General features: G+C 41.4%; 1 protein-coding gene across 1 annotated transcript in view; it reads left to right on the forward strand.

Annotated features, from left to right (window-relative positions):
• Nucleotides 1–19,182, forward strand: part of lama4 (laminin, alpha 4) — a 150,491-nt gene that overhangs the window by 71,652 nt on the left and 59,657 nt on the right. The window contains exons 16-19 of the mRNA XM_048530715.2: nt 2,923–3,064; nt 8,088–8,184; nt 13,277–13,393; nt 15,767–15,949. Of these exons, the coding sequence (XP_048386672.2) occupies nt 2,923–3,064; nt 8,088–8,184; nt 13,277–13,393; nt 15,767–15,949 (539 nt within the window). The remainder of the gene's footprint in view (nt 1–2,922; nt 3,065–8,087; nt 8,185–13,276; nt 13,394–15,766; nt 15,950–19,182) is intronic.

The following is a 19,182-nucleotide window of genomic DNA, read 5'->3' on the forward strand; positions in this document are numbered from 1 at the left end:
AAAGATGATCGTATTTCTCTGGGTTTGAGAGTCTTAAAAGGATATTACCAGGATCAAAAAACGATTTAATGTTCTGCCTAAGTTATGAACTTTGCAAATTGGTTTATGTGTATATTCATATAATCTGCTTTTTATTTCCTTGTGCGTAATAAACTTGTGTTCTTCTTTTAAAAGAGCACTGGTAGCCATTTGTGACTAACTACTGCACACTATAACTACAAAAGTAAAACATATGAACCATCAAGTCCAGGTTTTATTCTGGGATCTCACTTGTCCAATATTACCGTCAGATGGGATCAGAACAACTGTGTCAACAGGCATTTGAATATTCTGGCAAGGCTGTAATCCGCACCCATTGGCACAGCACCTATCAATGAGTTGGACTTTACTACAAGCATCTCTTATTGCATTTAGAGCATTCTCACCCCGATCTCAAATAACCAAAAGCAGGAACATCAGGACCACATGCACCAGATTGACAGATAGCGTTCTGTTGGTTGATAGCCCATGCAAGACTGCAGTGAGTGACATGAAACTTGATTGGTTGAACATTGACATAACTTCCCCATAAGTGACCAACTTACTGAGAGAGGATCACTGAAAGAAAATTCATTGTATGTTCCTCTGATGGGGGAAGAGGGCTGATGGATTGAACGTGCAGATTGTAGGTTTACTTTGAATGGCTCAGGAGTCTCAATGATTGAAACAAATCCTCTCAATTGATGTCGATCTGCCTCTCAACTCAAAATGACTAGTTAACCTCATGAGTAGCTATGAGCTCTAAATATTGTACTCCACATGTGAGAGAGAACACCAGTGCAATGATGAGTTTAATGCTATCACTAGCAGAATTCACAAGTCAGAAGACTGATGGATTTTGATGCAACAGACATAGAACATAGAACATAGAACATAGAACATTACAGCACAGTACAGGCCCTTCGGCCCTCGATGTTGTGCCAACCTGTCATACCGATCTGAAGCCCATATAACCGACACTATTCCATATGCGTCCATATGCTTATCCAATGACGACTTAAATGTACCTAAAGTTGGCAAATCTACTACCGTTGCAGGCAAAGCGTTCCATTCCCTTACTACTCTCTGAGTAAAGAAACTACCTCTGACATCTGTCCTATATCTTTCACCCCTCAATTTAAAGCTATGCCCCCTCGTGCTCGCCGTCACCATCCTAGGAAAAAGGCTCTCCCTATCCACCCTATCTAACCCTCTGATTATTTTATATGTTTCAATTAAGTCACCTCTCAACCTTCTTCTCTCTAACGAAAGCAGCCTCAAGTCCCTCAGCCTTTCCTCGTAAGACCTTCCCTCCATACCAGGCAACATCCTAGTAAATCTCCTCTGCACCCTTTCCAAAGCTTCCACATCCTTCTTATAATGCGGTGACCAGAACTGTACACAATACTCCAAGTGTGGCTGCACCAGAGTTTTGTACAGCTTCACCATAACCTCTTGGTTCCAGAACTCGATCCCTCTATTAATAAAAGCTAAAACACTGTATGCCTTCTTAACAGCCCTGACAACCTGGGTGGCAACTTTCAAGGATCTGTGTACATGGACACTGAGATCTCTCTGCTCACCTACACAACTAAGAATCTTACCATTAGCCCTGTACTTTGCCTTCCGGTTACTCCTACCAAAGTGCAAAGATGATGAGGTATAGCTCTGGCTTTAGACAATACTGCTTGGAAAAGGATAGAAACTACTTGATCGTTGTTGCCACCTCGAGTTTTGTGTAAATAAAACTTTCTTTAAGGATAAGCCATGCAGTGGGCTATCCTTAAGACAACTAAGATCAGTGCATAGGTACAAGTTGGATCTGACTATGACCAGACATAACTCTTTCAAGAACATTCTCAACACAAGGTAGCTATCGCAGTACTGAATATGATACAGATGTGCATTGTAAGCTGCAACCGTTGAAGCTTTACCATTTAATGTCAAAATGCCATTCTTGTATCAATTTTAACTTGTCTACCCAAATAAGAATCAATACCTCCTTGAATGGATTGAAGTAACACCCATTGCACTCGCATATAGAGTGTAGAAGTGAAATGGAACAGTTGTTTACAATACTGTGCCCTGAACATGTGGAGAGCAAGATCAGAAAATTGCTGATGGGTTCAGGGCTAACATTGCTATGGTTTGCACTTATTCATATGGCAACAGTTGGTGGTATGTCTTCATGTATTATTATGTCAAATGATTATGAAAGTGGTTATGAAAATCATGAAAGTGAAGCAAAAAGAGTGTAGTAATGTCTGTTGCCTCTGAGCTGTAGATGTCTGAAATTAGATCTCAGAGGTTGTAGTTCTAATAGTACTCTTCTTGGCCCTTGAAAAAATGTAAAAACAAACTTGACCACAATTCTTGTAGCCCAGATCCTGCAGAGTATAGTTGACTGTGCTAGCCTGAATCAGCCTGAGGTTAGATTAATACATTTGTCCCTGCATTGTCAAGACACAATCGCACCATTCCGTTTAGGTCCCAATTTCTCTGGAACAGACTAGCTAACTTGTGCCTGAATTTATGCAAGTAAAATGTTTGAGATAGGAATGCCCTAAAAACCTATTTTATCTTCTTAACCCATTGCTCCCGCACAGTAAATGTTAAATTAAAGTCAGGATAACAAGGTATAGAGCTGAATGAACACAGCAGGCCAAACAGCATCAGAGGAGGAAGAAGGCTGATGTTTTGGGCCTAGATACTTCTTCAGAAATGAACGCCTGAAACATCAGCTTTCCTGCTCCTCTGATGTTGCTTGGCCTGCTGTGGTCATCCAGCTCTACACCGTGTTATCTCGGATTCTCCAGCATCTGCAGTTCCTACTATCTCTGAAACAATTAAAGTCAGGTCTTTGTGTTATCACATCAGTAAGAAATAATTTTGTTCTTTTCATAGTATTTTGAAGAGTATTGATGCAAATGGTATTGTCCAGAAAGCTATAAATGCTTCAAATGTCTACGACAATATTGTCCAATATATAGCAGAGGCTGAAAAGAATGCAACCACTTTACTCAACGCTGCACAGAGAGCTGAGGACGTAAGTGTTTCTATTTTATTTTGTACAATCTACTGTGAAACAGAAGTTTCAGACACCTCAGTAACACCATTGACATCATATTTGGCCTAACTACATTTTTATTAAATAAAAGTAAATGTTATTCTGTTGACAGTAGAGAACAGTCAGGAATAGAATTCACCTTCTGTAGGTATATGTATATCAAATATTGCATGTAGTATAAGTTAGCATGATTCCAGTTATTTCTTGGTCAGTGGAATATTTATGTTTCACACCAACCATTTATGTTGTCTCTGAATGAAATTCCAAGCTATTTATTTATTCATTTATTTAACTGAGGAACATGGGCATTGCTGGTTGGTCATTGATGTGCTCCATTGTAGGACTAGTTACTGAACCTACTGGAAACATTTAAACAGCTTATTAATTTGTATACAGATTGGTTTACATTTTAAATCAACATTATATTTTCCTTGTAGCATTTATTTTAGCACTAGAACAACATTTGGATTGATTTATCAGTGTTTATAGAAGAAAAAATCAAACTGCAAAATTACACAGAAGCTGAATCACAGCTTAATTTAGTTGCTATGTATCAGTTTTTTTAAAAAAATTTTTGTATGGGATGTGAACCTTGCTGGCAAGGCCATTACTTGTTATCCATCCTGAACTGCTCTTGAACTGAGTGACTATATAGGACATTTCAGACAGCATTTAAGAGTCAGCCACATTTCCCTGGGTCTAAAATCACATGTAGGCTAGAGCAAGGATGTCGGGCTACTCCAGAAGGTGCTTGACAGTGGAGCAATGTTGGATTTGTTAGAATTGGAAAACGATTTCAGAATGTTATGAACTTTACAATTATAAAGTGGATTGATGCGCATTGAAAATAGTCAATATTTTAGATTATTGGTTTGCTGTCAAGTTTTGACTGATAATGTCTGTTGCCTTTCAATGGCCCCACAGAGTGCTGTCTTATATCTACTTTCATTAATACGAATCAATACTTTAAACGGTATGCTTTATTATACAATGTGCCTTCTAGTGGGAAGCCACATTAATAACGCAAAGCAGCATTGTGCAATAATGAGGCATTTGGACTTTGAATAGCAGTGGAAGCTAAGGCCAGCTATTACTGCAACCAAAGAAGCAGATAAAAGACATCCAAAGGAGAATTAATAAAATGCCTGCACAGTGAGGGACTGAAAGGACAAACTGTGGGAAAAATGAGTAATCATCATCCACATCCAATTTACCAGAAGCACTAGATGCTTGAAATAAACTAGTGAAATTAGAAAGCACCAACAGATGAAAGTGACATGCTAAAACAAGCCAGCATAGTCAACAAAGCAAGTTTCCATCTTTCCAGATACAATATACCGAGCTGCAGCATCAGCTACTTAGATTCAAACATCTTAATGTGTGGGTTTTGTGAGTGGTGATTCTTGGAATATTTAAGCTACTTATATTTGCTAAATGCACAGGCACTATTTCCAGCAGAGGTTAAACACAAGGAATATGTATCCATCTATCCCTAAACTTGAGTTGTTTAACATGTCTCTAGAATTATGAAACTGTTTGAAATTTCAATGGCCTAGTATTTTCAATAGTTACACTGTTTTTCCTGCTTGCAAGACAAAAAAAAATAAAATATTTTGGGAAACTTTCTAAAGACACCACTTCTGAAATTGTGAATTAGAAAAGGTGCCAATAGCGTTGGAGTGATGAAGCTGGAGAAATCTATTAAAATATTAACATCTATATCATGTAGGTATTGACTATAATAACTTACAGAGTGTATTGAAAAATGAAGGTAGTCCTTGCGACTGCTGACTTGAGACAGTGCATTATCACTTTGAAGTAAGTTTTCCTCCTTGTAACATGAAAGGTAATCATTTAACAGACTGAAAATCAATAATTGGAGCAGGCCACTTTCTTAGAAATGGAAAAGTGCTATTGTAGCTGCTATCATTGAGCAAACCAGCACTTTGCAATACAGTTCATTGTATTCCCATCACAATCACCATTAAGCACAAACTCAGCTATTCATTGGTAAGGATCTAGATACCAATGATGAGAATATAGCGCATAGAGAAATCACACTGCGCAGTTCGGAAGGACAAAGTGGCAGTGTTTTTATGATGGGCCTCCACCAGCCATAGGATGAGTGCAGATCATAGTTCTCTTTTGCTTGTAGTAAATGGGTATCAGTGTCTGTCTGATATGATGACACCAGTTTTGGTCTAACAAGAATTCCTGTGCCAGTAAGTGGAGGCTTGGCTAGTCAGAGTTGATGTGGAAACCGTGCTTCTGCAATTAAGGGTAAAGTCACCATAATCCTACCAGACAATAGGCTGCTTTCAGATTAGAAAAAGATAACATAGTTGTTTAATCGCAGGGTCACTGCTCCTCAGGAGAGGTGAGAGTTTGCGAAGAAGGGCCCTTTATGGTAACCTCAGCCATTGTGAAAATTGAACCCACACAACTGGCAAAACTCTCCATCGCAAACCAACTATCCAGCCATGGGGCTTTTGCAGTACACAAGGCTGGAGCTGTAGATGTAGATGTATGACCAGTACATTTCAGCCAAAAATGAGGAAATCAGTTACAATGAGCATTGGATTGGATGTCACATATCAAAGGGAATCTACAAATGCAAAGCAACATGGTAAAGTTTTAACAGACCAAATAATGATTGAAAAAAATGCATTGCAACATACTTAAATAGGGTGCTCAATATTAATTGGCTATAGCTTAGAATAGTGAGGTTACACTTTGAAGGTCAGTGTTAAACTGTATAGTCTTCTTATGCTGCTGTAGCTGTAGCCAATGATATGAAAGTGATTAATAACTAAATAATTTAAGGCTTCTTTATACAACTATGTACAGCTCACCAGCTAATACTGCACAGTGGTAACCAGGAGGAGTAAATATATTAAATTGCATTGAATGTGATGGGTTATTGGAAGGTGCATGAAAAAAAATGACAAAGATAGTTTTTTTCTGTGAGTGTATTATCTGCTGACAAGCCTGTTTGGTGGTTTTGTCTTGATACACAGTCCTGGTCCACGTGCTTAAATATATATTGTCTGTATGATGCTTTCTTTACCAGAGTGACAGCTGACCTATTAGTTTTTTTCAGAAGGAGAAAATTTGAGCAACTGTTCAAGAAACCAAACAAAACTAAATTAGTTGTAAGGTGTTGCATTTTGGTAAGGCACACCAGGGCAGGACTTATACAGTCAATGTTAGGGCTCTGGGAGTGGTGCCGAACAAAGGTGCAGGTGCATATTTCTTTGAAAGTGGAGTCACAGGTAGACAAGGTGGTGAAGAAGGTGTTTGGCACTCTTGTCTTCATTGGTCCGTGCATTGCATATCGGAGTTGCAGCTGTACAGGACATTGGTGACGTCACTTTTACATTTGGTTCTGGTCTCCCTATTGTGAAAAGATGCTGTTAAGCCTGAAAGGGTTTAGAAAGGATGTTGCTGGGATTGGAGTGTTTGAGCTCTAGGGAGATGCTGAATAGGCTGGGATATTTTTTTCTCTGGAGCGTTGGAGGCTAAGGGGTGACCTCATAGACATATGAGGGGTATGTCTACGGTGAATAGCTGCAGTCTTTTGCCTGGGAGTAGGGAAATAGAAAACTAGAGGGCATAGGTTTAAGTTGAGAGGAGAAAGATTTTTTTTCACACAAAGGGTTGTGCATGTATGTAATGAGCTGCTAGAGGAGGTGGTGGAGGCTGGTTGCTGAGCTTTTCCAGCAACTTCTGTTTTTGTGGCTGCTGGATAGGATGGTATGTGGGGATTGGTGGCATGTAAGTGGATGAGGTTAAATTTAGACAGATGTGGTTAGGTCTGGTCAGGTGAGTGTAGGGGTCTGTTCAGGCAGTTCTGGTTGCGGGGGTTCAGTTCCACGGGTATTGTGTATTCATGAGGGCTCAAAGTAGGGAATGTCATGTGTCTATGAAGCCATTGAGAAGAGAATGTTTTGTGGGAGGAATGAGGTGTTTGACTCAGGCATCTTTGGGTATTAAGGAATGTAATCGGGGTGTTGGGTCTGTGGTAAATCAAGTGGCGGGGAGATCCATTTTAATGTTAACCAGGAATTAGAGCAGGGTTTAATTCTTCATCTTCCCCTCTTTAATTATAAAGGCTGTTAAATCAGAACCTTCCGAACGCTCTGACTTTAACTAAGAATTGCAAGCTTTTTTAGAGGGTTGCCAGGGAAATGTACCATCAGAAGTTTCAACTTCTAGGGCAATTCTGCAAAATTAACTGCATTGGAACTTCCACATGATTCCAATTCCAGTCTGCATTTTAGCAATGCCCATCATGCTGTTAAAAGATCTGGGTCAAAGTTTCCCTAAATGTCTCTGATGTTTTGGCACATTATTTTATGAGCAGTATTATATTGTAAAAAAGTTATAGAACATAAAAACAATACAGCGCAGAACAGGCTCTTCGGCCCTCGATGTTGTGCCGACCTGTGACCTAATCTAAGCCCCTCCCCTACACTATCACCCTACAATCAGTAGCACTACGTACACCATTCAAATCTTATCCAGAGATTTTAGCAGATCATATTTAAAACTTCAGTGCAGTTTTGAACCTACCAATTTTTAATTGCGACTTTAAACCGAGGCCTGACTCCTTTCAGTCTCTGTGCTGAGGTTTGCAGGCTGTCCGTGTCAATTTTGGGCTTTTCTGCAACCAATTCTTTTCAAACCATTATAATGTGTTCCCGTGTTTACACTGCTAGATATCCTCAGCCCCACTGTATTTCTCCTTCTTGGAAGTCTACCAAAAGCCTACTGTGAAGATATCACAGCCCAAGTACATGGGTCAGAGTTCCAGGTGTGCAAAAGGCCCAGTTTGCTGAAACAATATTGCAAGAAGGAAAATACAGTCATTTCGTATCTAATAAAATAGCAAATACTTATGGTGTGAACTTTATGTGAGAGTTGAGACTAATTGATTGATCGTAAACTCCCTTATTCAAATAAAGAATACTACTGAGTGTTTTGACCATGTTTTTGGTTGTAGGCTGTGGAAGGAATTCAAACACAGAGCACATGGCTCAGAAACAGCAGTGAGGTGCTTTTGAAGAAAGTGAGGGAACTAGATGAAGCCATGAAGGACAGTAAGTACAATCAATCATAGCGGGAGTGGCCTTTCAAGCCTAATAAGGAATCCTTGTATTGGTCCTGCCTACCATCAGTATCTGTTGTCGGCACCTTCTCCCTCCATCCTACCCCTCCCCTTCTCATAGATTCCCACCGTCATTTCAGGTAGTTTATCACTTTTTAAATGAAACCCAAGACTTCTCATTGACTTCTTCGGAGATTTCCTGTTCAGCCCACATGGGCACAATACTAAACTCGAGGCTTACATTTAACTTTGCATTTTTCTTCACCAGTTGACTAATTATCACAGTTAAATGATCTCTACATAGTAGCTGCCCAACTGGCCAGAATTAGTAACTCTCTCGAAAAGTAACAGGACATACAAACATTGGTTAAATTGTTCATGTTTGACAAGAGCTGGTAAGAATGTCATAGTTTAATTACACATGAAGTAGGTTAAAAAACAAATTCAAAGTCTTTGAGTATGAGAGCTACTCACCCTGCCTACACTGAAACTTTGCAGTTTGTGAATTCAGATATCGAGGGAACTCCCAGATTTCAGACAACTTTGAATCTGAAGAAAACTGCACCATTGATGTAATATAAATCTGAAGCACATTGAGAAGCTGTCTTACTTTATTAATTAGGTAGTCTAATTGTCTGGCAAGAGTTATCGGACAGACCACAGGGTCCCAATACTTGCGCTGAGGTGGAATATTGGCTTGTAGCAGCCAGTAAATGTGCTTATGTGAATGCCCAGTTGAATTTAATGACAAGAATTGTTACTTTACATTTCCTGACTAGCAGACAGGTTGAAGGGCAGTTTGTCAATAAAAGTTATTGAAAGCTTTTTCAGTTGCTCAATGTAGTATAATGTTCCTGCAACCTTCGGGTGGCATCATTATGGCACTACAGGAGGCCCAGGATGGACAAGTTGTCTCAGGAATGGGAGGCGGTGTCGAAATGGTTCGCAACTGGGAGGTGCAGTTGTTTATTGCGAACTGAGCGGAGGTGTTCTGCAAAGCGGCCCATTCCTTCGACGACATGTCCATCCTGGGTCTCCTGCAGTGCTATGAAGAAGCCACCCGTAGGTTGCAGGAACAGCAATTCATATTCCGCTTGGGAATCCTGCAGCCAAATGGTATCAATGTGGATTTCACCAGGTTCAAAATCTCCTCTCCCCCCACTGCATCCCAAAACCAGCCCAGCTCATCCTCTCTCCCCACTGCATCCCAAAACCAACTCAGCTCGTCCCCGCCTGCCTAACCTGTTGTTCCTCTCACCTATCCGCTCCTCCCACCTCAAGCCGCACGTCCATTTCCGACCTACTAACCTCATCCCGCCACGTTGACCTATCCATCCTCTGTAGACTGACCTATCCCCTCCCTACCTCCCCACCCACACTCTCCTCTCCACCTATCCTTTCCTTTATTCTTCCACAGCCCACCTTCCCCTCTCTCCCTATTTATTTTCAGAATCCTCTCCCCATTCCCCTTTCCTGATGAAGGGTCTAGGCCCGAAATGTCAGCTTTTGTGCTCCTAAGATGCTGCTTGGCCTACTGTGTTCATCCAGCTCCACATGTTGTTATCTCAGATAAAACATCAAGTTTTCTGTGTGCTGGAAACCCTTCCAGCAGATATTGAACCTAAATGGCTCCCAAAATTTGAGTCACTGTCATGACTGGAACCAGATGGATCTTGTTGACTAGGAGATGCTTGATAGGGATTGTTAGACTGAGCCAATCAATAAGCCCTGGCTGAACAATATAAACATGGGATTTAGAATCTCCTCAGTTCAAGGGACTGATTCTGAGCTGGCTGGCTACATCCAGTATAGTGTGCACATGTAAATAAAGGAAGGGTGACTTGATGAGTGATAATGGGAACTGCAGATGATGGAGAATCCAAGATAACAAAGTGTGGAGCTGGATGAACACAGCAGACCAAGCAGCATCTCAGGAGCACAAAAGCTGACTCTTTGGGCCTATACCCTTCATCAGAGAGGGGGATGGGGAGAGGGAACTGGAATAAATAGGGAGAGAGGGGGAGGTGGACTGAAGATGGAGAGAAAACAAGATAGGTAGAGAGGAGAGTATAGGTGAGGAGGTAGGGAGGGGATAGGTCAGTCCAGTGAAGGTGGACAGGTCAAGGAGGCGGGATGAGGTGGTAGGTAGGAAATGGAGGTGTGGCTTGAGGTGGGAGGAAGGGATGGGTGAGAGGAAGAACAGGTTAGGGAAGCAGAGATAGGCTGGGCTTGTTTTGTGATGCAGTGGGGGGAGGGGAGATTTTGAAGCTTGTGAAGTCCACGTTGATACCATTGGGCTGCAGGGTTCCCAAGCAGAATATGAGTTGCTGTTCCTGAAACCTTCGGGTAACATCATTGTGGCACTGCAGGAGGCCCATGATGGACATGTCGTCTGAGGAATGGGAGGGGGAGTTGAAATGGTTCGTGACTGGGAGGTGCAGTTGTTTGTTGCAAACTGAGTGGAGGTGTTCTGCAAAGTGGTCCCCAAGCCTCCGCTAGGTCTCCCCAATGTAGAGGAAGCCACACCAGGTGCAATGGATACAATATACTACATTGGCAGATGTGCAGGTGAACATCTGCTTAATATGGAAGGTCATCTTGGGACCTGGGCTAGGGGTGAGGGAGGAGGTGTGGGGGCAAGTGTAGCACTTCTTGCAGTTGCAGGGGAAGGTGCCGGGTGTGGTGGGGTTGGAGGGGAGTGTGGAGCAGAAAAGTGAGTTGCGGAGAGAGTGGTCTCTCCGGAAGGCAGACAAGGGCTTATTTATTCCAGTTCCCTCTCCCCATCCCCCTCTCTGATGAAGAGTCTAGGCCCGAAACGTCAGCTTTTGTGATCCTGAGATGCTGCTTAGCCTGCTGTGTTCATCCAGCTCCACACTTTGTTATCAGGGTGACTTGGTGACAGGATACTGGTCTCTGTGCAGTTATTCCAGTCACATTGCCTTAGTAACATTTTTGAATAGCTGAATAACCTGTCAAGAGTGGGTTAATTGGCTGCCACTCAACCTATCTGCATTAAAATTGAAAGTGAATGTGTGAAAGACAGCTTTCACTGTTTGGAAGTTTTGACATCCTCTATTCACAGCCTACTCCTGTCTATTATGAAGGATTAAAGTCCACCAGTGCATCCTTCAGCAGACTATTTCAATAATACAGAATGTGCTCTGACAATATTTAAGGCCTGTGCCTTATAAGGGATTAGTACATTTACTATCTTAAAATATGCAAATCAAAAAAATCCATCTCCATCATTATGTGCACACTTCAAGTATGAGTGCCATGAGTTCTGATATAAGTTGTTCACGCCCAAAGTGAAGCCCCTTCTGCCAAGGTACCTGCCTTCACTTGGCATAGCAACCCAGCAGGTTCCAGCCTGGAAACAAATGAGAACTCCTTGCAGAGGATTCAACTTTCCCCATTACAAGCCTTTTCTGAGATAGGTGCTCTTGCTTGAATGGGCAGAAGATCTTGTAGAAACTATAAAACCCTAAATTTCATTATTTCTGCATCTACCTTCAGTGTTTCCCCTGTTGATTATTTTGGGCACAGGATTCAAATCTGAAAGCTGTATGTTCAAAAACTTTGGTTGAAGTTTACATTTATATTTCGGCAAAATAATCCACTTAGAACGTAAGTATGCCATGCAAAAATAGATTGAGAAAAGATCTTCAACAACATTGAGTTTTAATTTGCCAAGACATGTGTCTGAACCATGATTATCTCTGCGAGTAAAATCTAACGAATTGCTTGTAGCTTTGGTCAATATTAATTTAAACTTTGATTTGTCTGTTGAACCTGAACAGTTGTTGCAGCTCTTTGATAAAATTGATTTGTGAGAATGCATGATCGACTTGCCTTAGTTGGGAATGCAGTCTTCACAAAGATTTGATTTGAATCAGTGTGCTTCTGCTGTATTATGTTCAACTTCAGTGAGCTCAGTGAATTTAAAAATCCTGCGGTACATTTCAAATTGATTGCACTCCCTGTTCCTCAGTCAGTTACTGGAAAAGACTACATGGCTTATGCATTCTTCTCCAAAGCTGTCATTAATCAGCCATTGAAAGTATATCACCATCATGTTTCATTTACAATGTCTGAATGAGTTTTTCAGTTAGTGAGTCAGCAGTGCTGGTTAGACAGCATTTAAATCATTCATTCCCAATATCTAGCCCAGCTTTCATGCCCACAGGTGCCCTTATTTATGTTTGAAATTCTAGTCTTAGACCCATTTGTCTATCTTTCAAACTTGATGTAACATTCAACCATTTTATGATTATTGCTATATGGAGGTGCTATTTTTTTTTAACTCTAAGGTTATTAATTAACCCTGTAACATTACACATTACCAAGCCCAATATACTTTGCTCTCTGGTTTGTTTTAGAATGTGCTACAATAAGAAGCTATCTCAAAAGCATTCTCTGAACCCCTCATCAAGACCTGTAATACCAATCTGACTTTTCAAGTTTATATATAGATTGAAATCCCTGATGATAGTTGCAGTCCCTTTATCTCAAACACCCAATATTTCTCCTTCCTACATTACGTTTACCCTTAATGTCACTGTTTGGATGTCTGTGCATCATTTCCATTATTAACTTTGTTCTGTTCTGCGGAATGGTCACCAGACCTAAAACATTAATTCTGATTTTTTTCTTTACAGATGCTACTAGACCTGCTGAGCTTTTCCAGCAACTTCTGTTTTTGTTCCTGAATTACAGGATCTGCAGTTCTTTTAGTTTTTAACTTCTTTCTCCTGCTGTTTTTTCAACTCTACCCAGACTGACCCTATATCCTGATCTCTTGAAATAAGGGCATCTCTAATTTTTGCACCAATATCATCACTGATTAGGAATGCAATCCCTCTGCCTTTACATAGCTTCCTACTCATCTAACTGTCATATACCCTTCCATATTCAGAGCCCAATTCTTTTTAACCTGCAACCATGTCTGCATAATAGTGATTAGATTATATTTATTCACTTCAATGTGTGCTGTGAATTGATTTACTTTAATATGCCTCTATGTTAACTTTACATTTCACTGTGAATTTGATGTCACCTTAGTCTGTTTTGCTAATTTCCTTCAGATGATGAGACTGCTTTTCAGGATACCAGGCGCCACCTGGATGCAGTAATTGGCAAGAAAAATTATACAGTAAACCGTTTACAAAATGCTGTAAACCAGTTGGCATTGATTGAGCCAAGTAAGTACTTCTGCAAACTTTCATTAAGGCACACCAATATCCTCATTCATCTTGCAACTTTAGTCTTTCAAAAGTGTTAGGGTGTTTGACTGTGGCTGGACTCAGATTGTGAAGCCAGGTCAGAATCTTCTGTGTTGATACTGTTCAGTGCGTGACGTGTCTCAGCAACATTAGTATTCTTTTGTCTGTAGTTTTTGTGCCATGGCCAAGTTTGGGTTCAAGGTAGGCTGGTCAGGGGAATGCAAAATCAAAAAATCTCTACAAACTTGTACTTCTGTAGAATTCTATATATTGAACTACAAACAACAATACAAAGTAATCTGAGATAATCTGGGCCCTGATCCTATTGTCCCGTTGTTAAGAAGCTGTTTCTATGTGCTCTACTCTCTTGAGATCTAACTCAGTCTACTTCACACTTTTCACTCTTTCTTATGCTATGTGGGAAGTAGCACATTTCATCATCATAAAGTAGCTCCAAGGTCCTAAAGCCCTTACACAATGTGTATCATTTTGATAAAGTTTTCAATAATTACTTTTAACTTCAACTGATAGCCATCTTCACTGGGACAAACAATCTCTTTCAGATGGTCTCACTATCAGACTAAGCGTTTCTGTCTCCCCATTTAATTATTGTACTTTGATATTGAACCAGTGCCTAAAGAATGAAATAAAATCACAGGTCAAAGACAGAATAAGTCAGTTGGTATTTGGCACATCTTTTTTTCTTATAATAAACAATTCCTTCAAAGATGAAAGAATTTTTCTGGACGAATTCATATGATTTAAGAATATTATTTTAATGCCTCTGTTGTCTCAACTCACCACTTCCTTTATTGCCATTGACGTCTGTTTTATTCCAATGCATATGCTTTTGCTTATACTACAGTAACACCAGGAAATTGATGGGTTCCACTTGCTCCACTGATGATGAATTGTTTATTTACTTTAGCCCTATTCTCTCAGATTTCTCTAATTCCCTCTGTCTTATCTATCACCTTCCAATATTAAAAAAAATCTTCAAAGCTCCAATTATTAACATACCACTTGGCCTCACCCTCACATGAATGGGGCTTTATTGCAAGCAGGATGAAGTAGAGAAGTCTTCACAGGGCATTTGTGGGTATGTGGTTATAGTTTTGCTACTTAAGGATGGCTATCCTTGCATTAGAAATTGTTTAAAGCCTGAGTTTGAAGAGATTTCTTGACTTTGCATTCTCCTCGTCGAGCCTGCCTTGAGCCCAAATTTAGTAAAGGCGCAAAAACTACAGACTAACTGCTCACTAGGCTGATTTCTGGAATGAAGTCTTATGAAAAGCTAAAAAGATTTGGCATATGCTTAAGGAAAATAAAAGGTGATCTTATTAAAACATATCACATTCTGTGTAGTGTGATAATGGGAACTGCAGATGCTGGAGAATCCAAGATAATGAAATGTGAGGCTGGATGAACACAGCAGGCCCAGCAGCATCTCAGGAGCTCTGATGAAGGGTCTAGGCCCGAAACGTCAGCTGCTCTGATGAAGGGTCTAGGCCTGAAACGTCAGCTTTTGTGCTCCTGAGATGCTGCTGGGCCTGCTGTGTTCATCCAGCCTCATTTCATTATCTCACATTCTGTGTAGGTTTGATAGGGTAGATTTCCTGTTATGAGGAACCTAGAACTAGAGACTGAAAGTAAGAGCCATTCTGTTTGAGATCGTGATGAGGAGAGTTTTTTCTCTCTGAAGGCCATTAATCTTTGGAAATCTCTGTCCCACAGAGCAGAACATATTCAAGTCTACGTTAGACATATTTTTAATCCACAAGAGAGTCCAGGATTAAGGAAGGCATGCAAAAAAGTGAAGGTTTGATTGCAGTCAGATCAGCCATCACCTTACCAAAAGATTGGGAGGCTTAACGCTCTTCTGTTTCTTGGTTTTTATTATCCAATTCCCAATTTTGACAGTTTTCTTACTCAGTATCTACGAATGTCACTGCTAATGACAACATTTGGTTAGATTTACGTTTGATGAATAAAATATAAATAAAAACTAATCAAGATATAATTTACGTTTGATGAATAAAATATAAATAAAAACTCATCAAGATATTAGATTTATCGAAGGTTATTCCAGAACTAAATAGGCATCAGTAATTTTGACATATAGTTTAAGTATATCAAGAAACAGAATTCAATTAACTCACTTTTCATGGTTGGCATTAATGAGTGGATTGTAGTTTCAATTTGATTATGTCTCTGAGAGTAGAGCGAGCAGACTACAGGATACATGTTTGAGGCAAGAGTAAGTGCAACTTTTGTCAAGGATCTATTTAAGTTCCATTATGATGAAAAATCTGGAGATATTAATGCAATTCTAAACACAAGTAAATATTTCAGCTAATAGGAACCGGTTGAACCAATCAAAGCTAATTGCAGAAGAAGCAAAGGACACTGCTAACATGGTTCTGCAGGCTGTCAATGATATGGGCGAATTTTTGAAAGGCTGGCCTCAGAATATAAGTGCCTCTGCTGAAGATGGGACTGCATTCAAGAAGACAGTGAGCTCAGCTGGTGACTCAGGTACAGGACGCTTAGATGGTTATCGTACAGCTCCTCGTTGATATACTTGCATACTTGGAAAGAAACTTAAATTTTCTAACATTATGTGATTTCAGAATTGACAACATGCAATGATATGGGCCTGTTATCGGAATGTCAAACACTTTGAATTCAAATTCTATTATTTCTTCTGTCTTAAATTGACCACTAAAATAATCTATTTTCAAATGAAGTTCTGAGAGATTCCAAGTGTATAATTGTACGTTTAAAATTAAATTCTTTTTCAATAAAGTAATGATTCCATTCCCAGGCTGGAGATGTGAGTTTGCAGATTATCACAGCAGCTGGAGAATTCAAATCTACTTAATTAAAGAAATCTGGAATTTATGAAAAGCAGTGACAATAACAGTGATCATGAATCACTGGACTGTCATCTAAACCCACTTGGTTCATTAATGCCTTTTTAAGGAAGGAAGCCTAATGTTCATATGCAATCTGGCCTTTTAGTGACTGCAAAACCACAGAAAAGTGATTGACTCTTAACTGCCTGTGGAAATGTTCTAGGGAGTCATTTACTTGCATTTAGGTAGATTGTTTCTGATTTATTACCAACTTTTCACAGGCGATTTGAGATGGACAATAAATGCTAACTTTACCATATCATGTTAACAAAGAAATAACATAAACGAAATATGGGAATGAGGCTGTGGAAGTTAGGAAATTCTTTATTGGTGATACATGGAAAAACATAAGCAACCAAACCACTACTGAATATAATTGAGTCCCTGACGGACATTGACAATTTATTACTGATTTGATTTAATCATTAGCTAAAAATGGAAGTGTGTTATTAAATAATTTTTGAATTCATGCACCAATTATAAATTAAAGGTCTAAATCATCATTTGGTAGTACACAACTTTGGTATTGCTCAACAAAGACATTGTTTCAAAGCTTTTTATTGCATTCATCAGGACAATTCACAAAAATGCCGAACTAAAGGGGAGGAACAATATGTATCCTGTATGAGAGGAGAAAGCTGACTGGCAAAGGCGCTGCTATGGAGAGTTCAACAGTTAATGATGAATGACAGTTAACTATTAAGCTTTGATTAAATTTCACATCAGGCAGGTTGATTTTAGCGGTCAAAGTATTCCCCTGCGAAATAAACCTTAGAATGGCTATCACCTGTTTTATTGACTTGAAGCAGGTGCAATGTTTCTGCACATTTTTTTCTATTTGCAAAGAATGGGGACCTATGCAATAGCAAGTTTTGAGAAGATTTGTAGCTCAGGTTGAGTTTCTGGATGTGAGTTTGCTCGCTGAGCTGGAAGGTTACTTTTCAGACATTTCGTCACCTTTTTTTAATTTGAAAAAATATACTTTATTCGTAAGATGTACAAAAAATAAAACATATTTACACACCTACCCAGACATGCAAGCCACTCCGGATTACCCAGGGGGTATGTACACCAACTAAAGGAAAAAAACAAAACAGAGAAAAAAAAAACAAAGCAAAGAAACCACCCTGGCAGTCGTCACCCTGCACAGTCCCAGTTGGCCCCCTGACCAGTTGGGGAAGGCGCCAGCTGGGCCCAGTTACCAGATAGGGTTCTTTTTCCTTTTCTGGATGAGGGGGCTCATACGGTGGTCTTTCCCCACCGCGCCTTGGCGGCGGCTGCCCCAAGCTTTAGCGCGTCCCTCAGCACGTAGTCCTGGACCTTGGAGTGCGCCAGTCTGCAACACTCGGTCGGGGTTAGTTCTTTCAGCTGGCAGACCAGCAAGTTGCAGGCAGACCAAAGAGCGTCTTTCACCGCATTGATGGTCCTCCAGGCGCAGTTGATGTTGGTCTCGGTGTGCGTCCCCGGAAACAGCCCGTAGAGCGCGGAGTCCCGCGTCACAGAGCTGCTCGGGACGAACCTCGACAAATACCACTGCATCCCCCTCCAGACCTCCTGCGCATAGGCACACTCCAGAAGGAGGTGATCGACAGTCTCCTACCCCCCGCAGCCACCTCGAGGGCAGCGTGCAGTGGTGCAGAGATTCCGGGCATGCATAAAGGATCTCACTGGCAGAGCCCCCCTCACCGCCAGCCAAGCAATGTCCTTGTGCTTGTTTGAAAGTTCTGGCGATGAGGCATTCTGCCAAACGACTTTGGCAGTCTGCGTGGGGAACCACACGACGGGATCCTCCCTCTCTTTTTCCCGAAGGGTCCCGAGGATACTACGTGCTGACTACTGCCTGACGGCCTTGTGGTCAAAGGTGTTTCCTTTCAAAAATTTCACCACGAAGGACAGGTGGTACGGAAAGGTCCAACTACTCAGAGCGTTCCGCGGCAACGAGGCCAGGCCCATCCTTCGCAACACCGGGGACAGGTAGAACCTCAGTAAGTAGTGACACTTGGTGTTTGCGTACTGAGGATCTACGCACAGCTTGATGCAGCCGCACTCAAAGGTAGCAGTCAGGGCGAGGGTGGTGTTCGGTACGCCATTTCCCCCATTTCCCAGGTCTTTGAACATGGTGTCTCCGCGGACCCGGTCCATCCTCAACCCCCAAATGAAGTGGAAGATGGCCCAGGTGACCACAGCGGCGCAGGTCCAGGGAATAGGCCAGGCCTGCGCCACATACAACAGTACCGAAAGCCCCTCGCACCTGACAACCAGGTTCTTACCCGCGATGGAGAGGGACCGGAGCGTCCACCTGCCCAGCTTCTGCTTCAATGTGGCGATACGCTCCTCCCAAGTCTTAGTGCATGCCCCAGCTCCACCAAACCAAACACCCAGCACCTTCAGGTAGTCTGTCCTGACGGTGAAGGGGATGAAGGAGCGGTCGTCCCAGTTCCCGAAGAACATGACCTCGCTCTTACTCCTATTGACTTTGGCACCCGAGGCCAGTTCAAACTGGCCGCAGATGTCCAATAGTCTACTCACCGACCGACGATCGGTGCAGAAGACAGCGACATCATCCATGTACAGGGAGGCCTTGACCTGAAGGCCTCCGCTGCCTGGGATAGTCACGCCCTTCAGGCTCACGTCTTTCCTGATGGAGGCGGTGAAGGGCTCCACACAGCACACGAACAAGGCAGGAGAGAGTGGGCAGCCCTGCCTGACTCCAGATCTAACAGGAAAGCTGTCTGATTCCCACCCGTTGATCGAGACTGCGCTAACGATGTTGGCGTAGAGCAGCCGGATCCAATTGCGGATGCCCTCCCCGAACCCCAATTTGGAGAGGACGTCCCTCATGTAAGCATGAGA

This window comes from Stegostoma tigrinum, chromosome 4 (genome assembly GCF_030684315.1).
Source record: "Stegostoma tigrinum isolate sSteTig4 chromosome 4, sSteTig4.hap1, whole genome shotgun sequence".
Classification (NCBI taxonomy): Eukaryota; Metazoa; Chordata; class Chondrichthyes; order Orectolobiformes; family Stegostomatidae; genus Stegostoma; species Stegostoma tigrinum.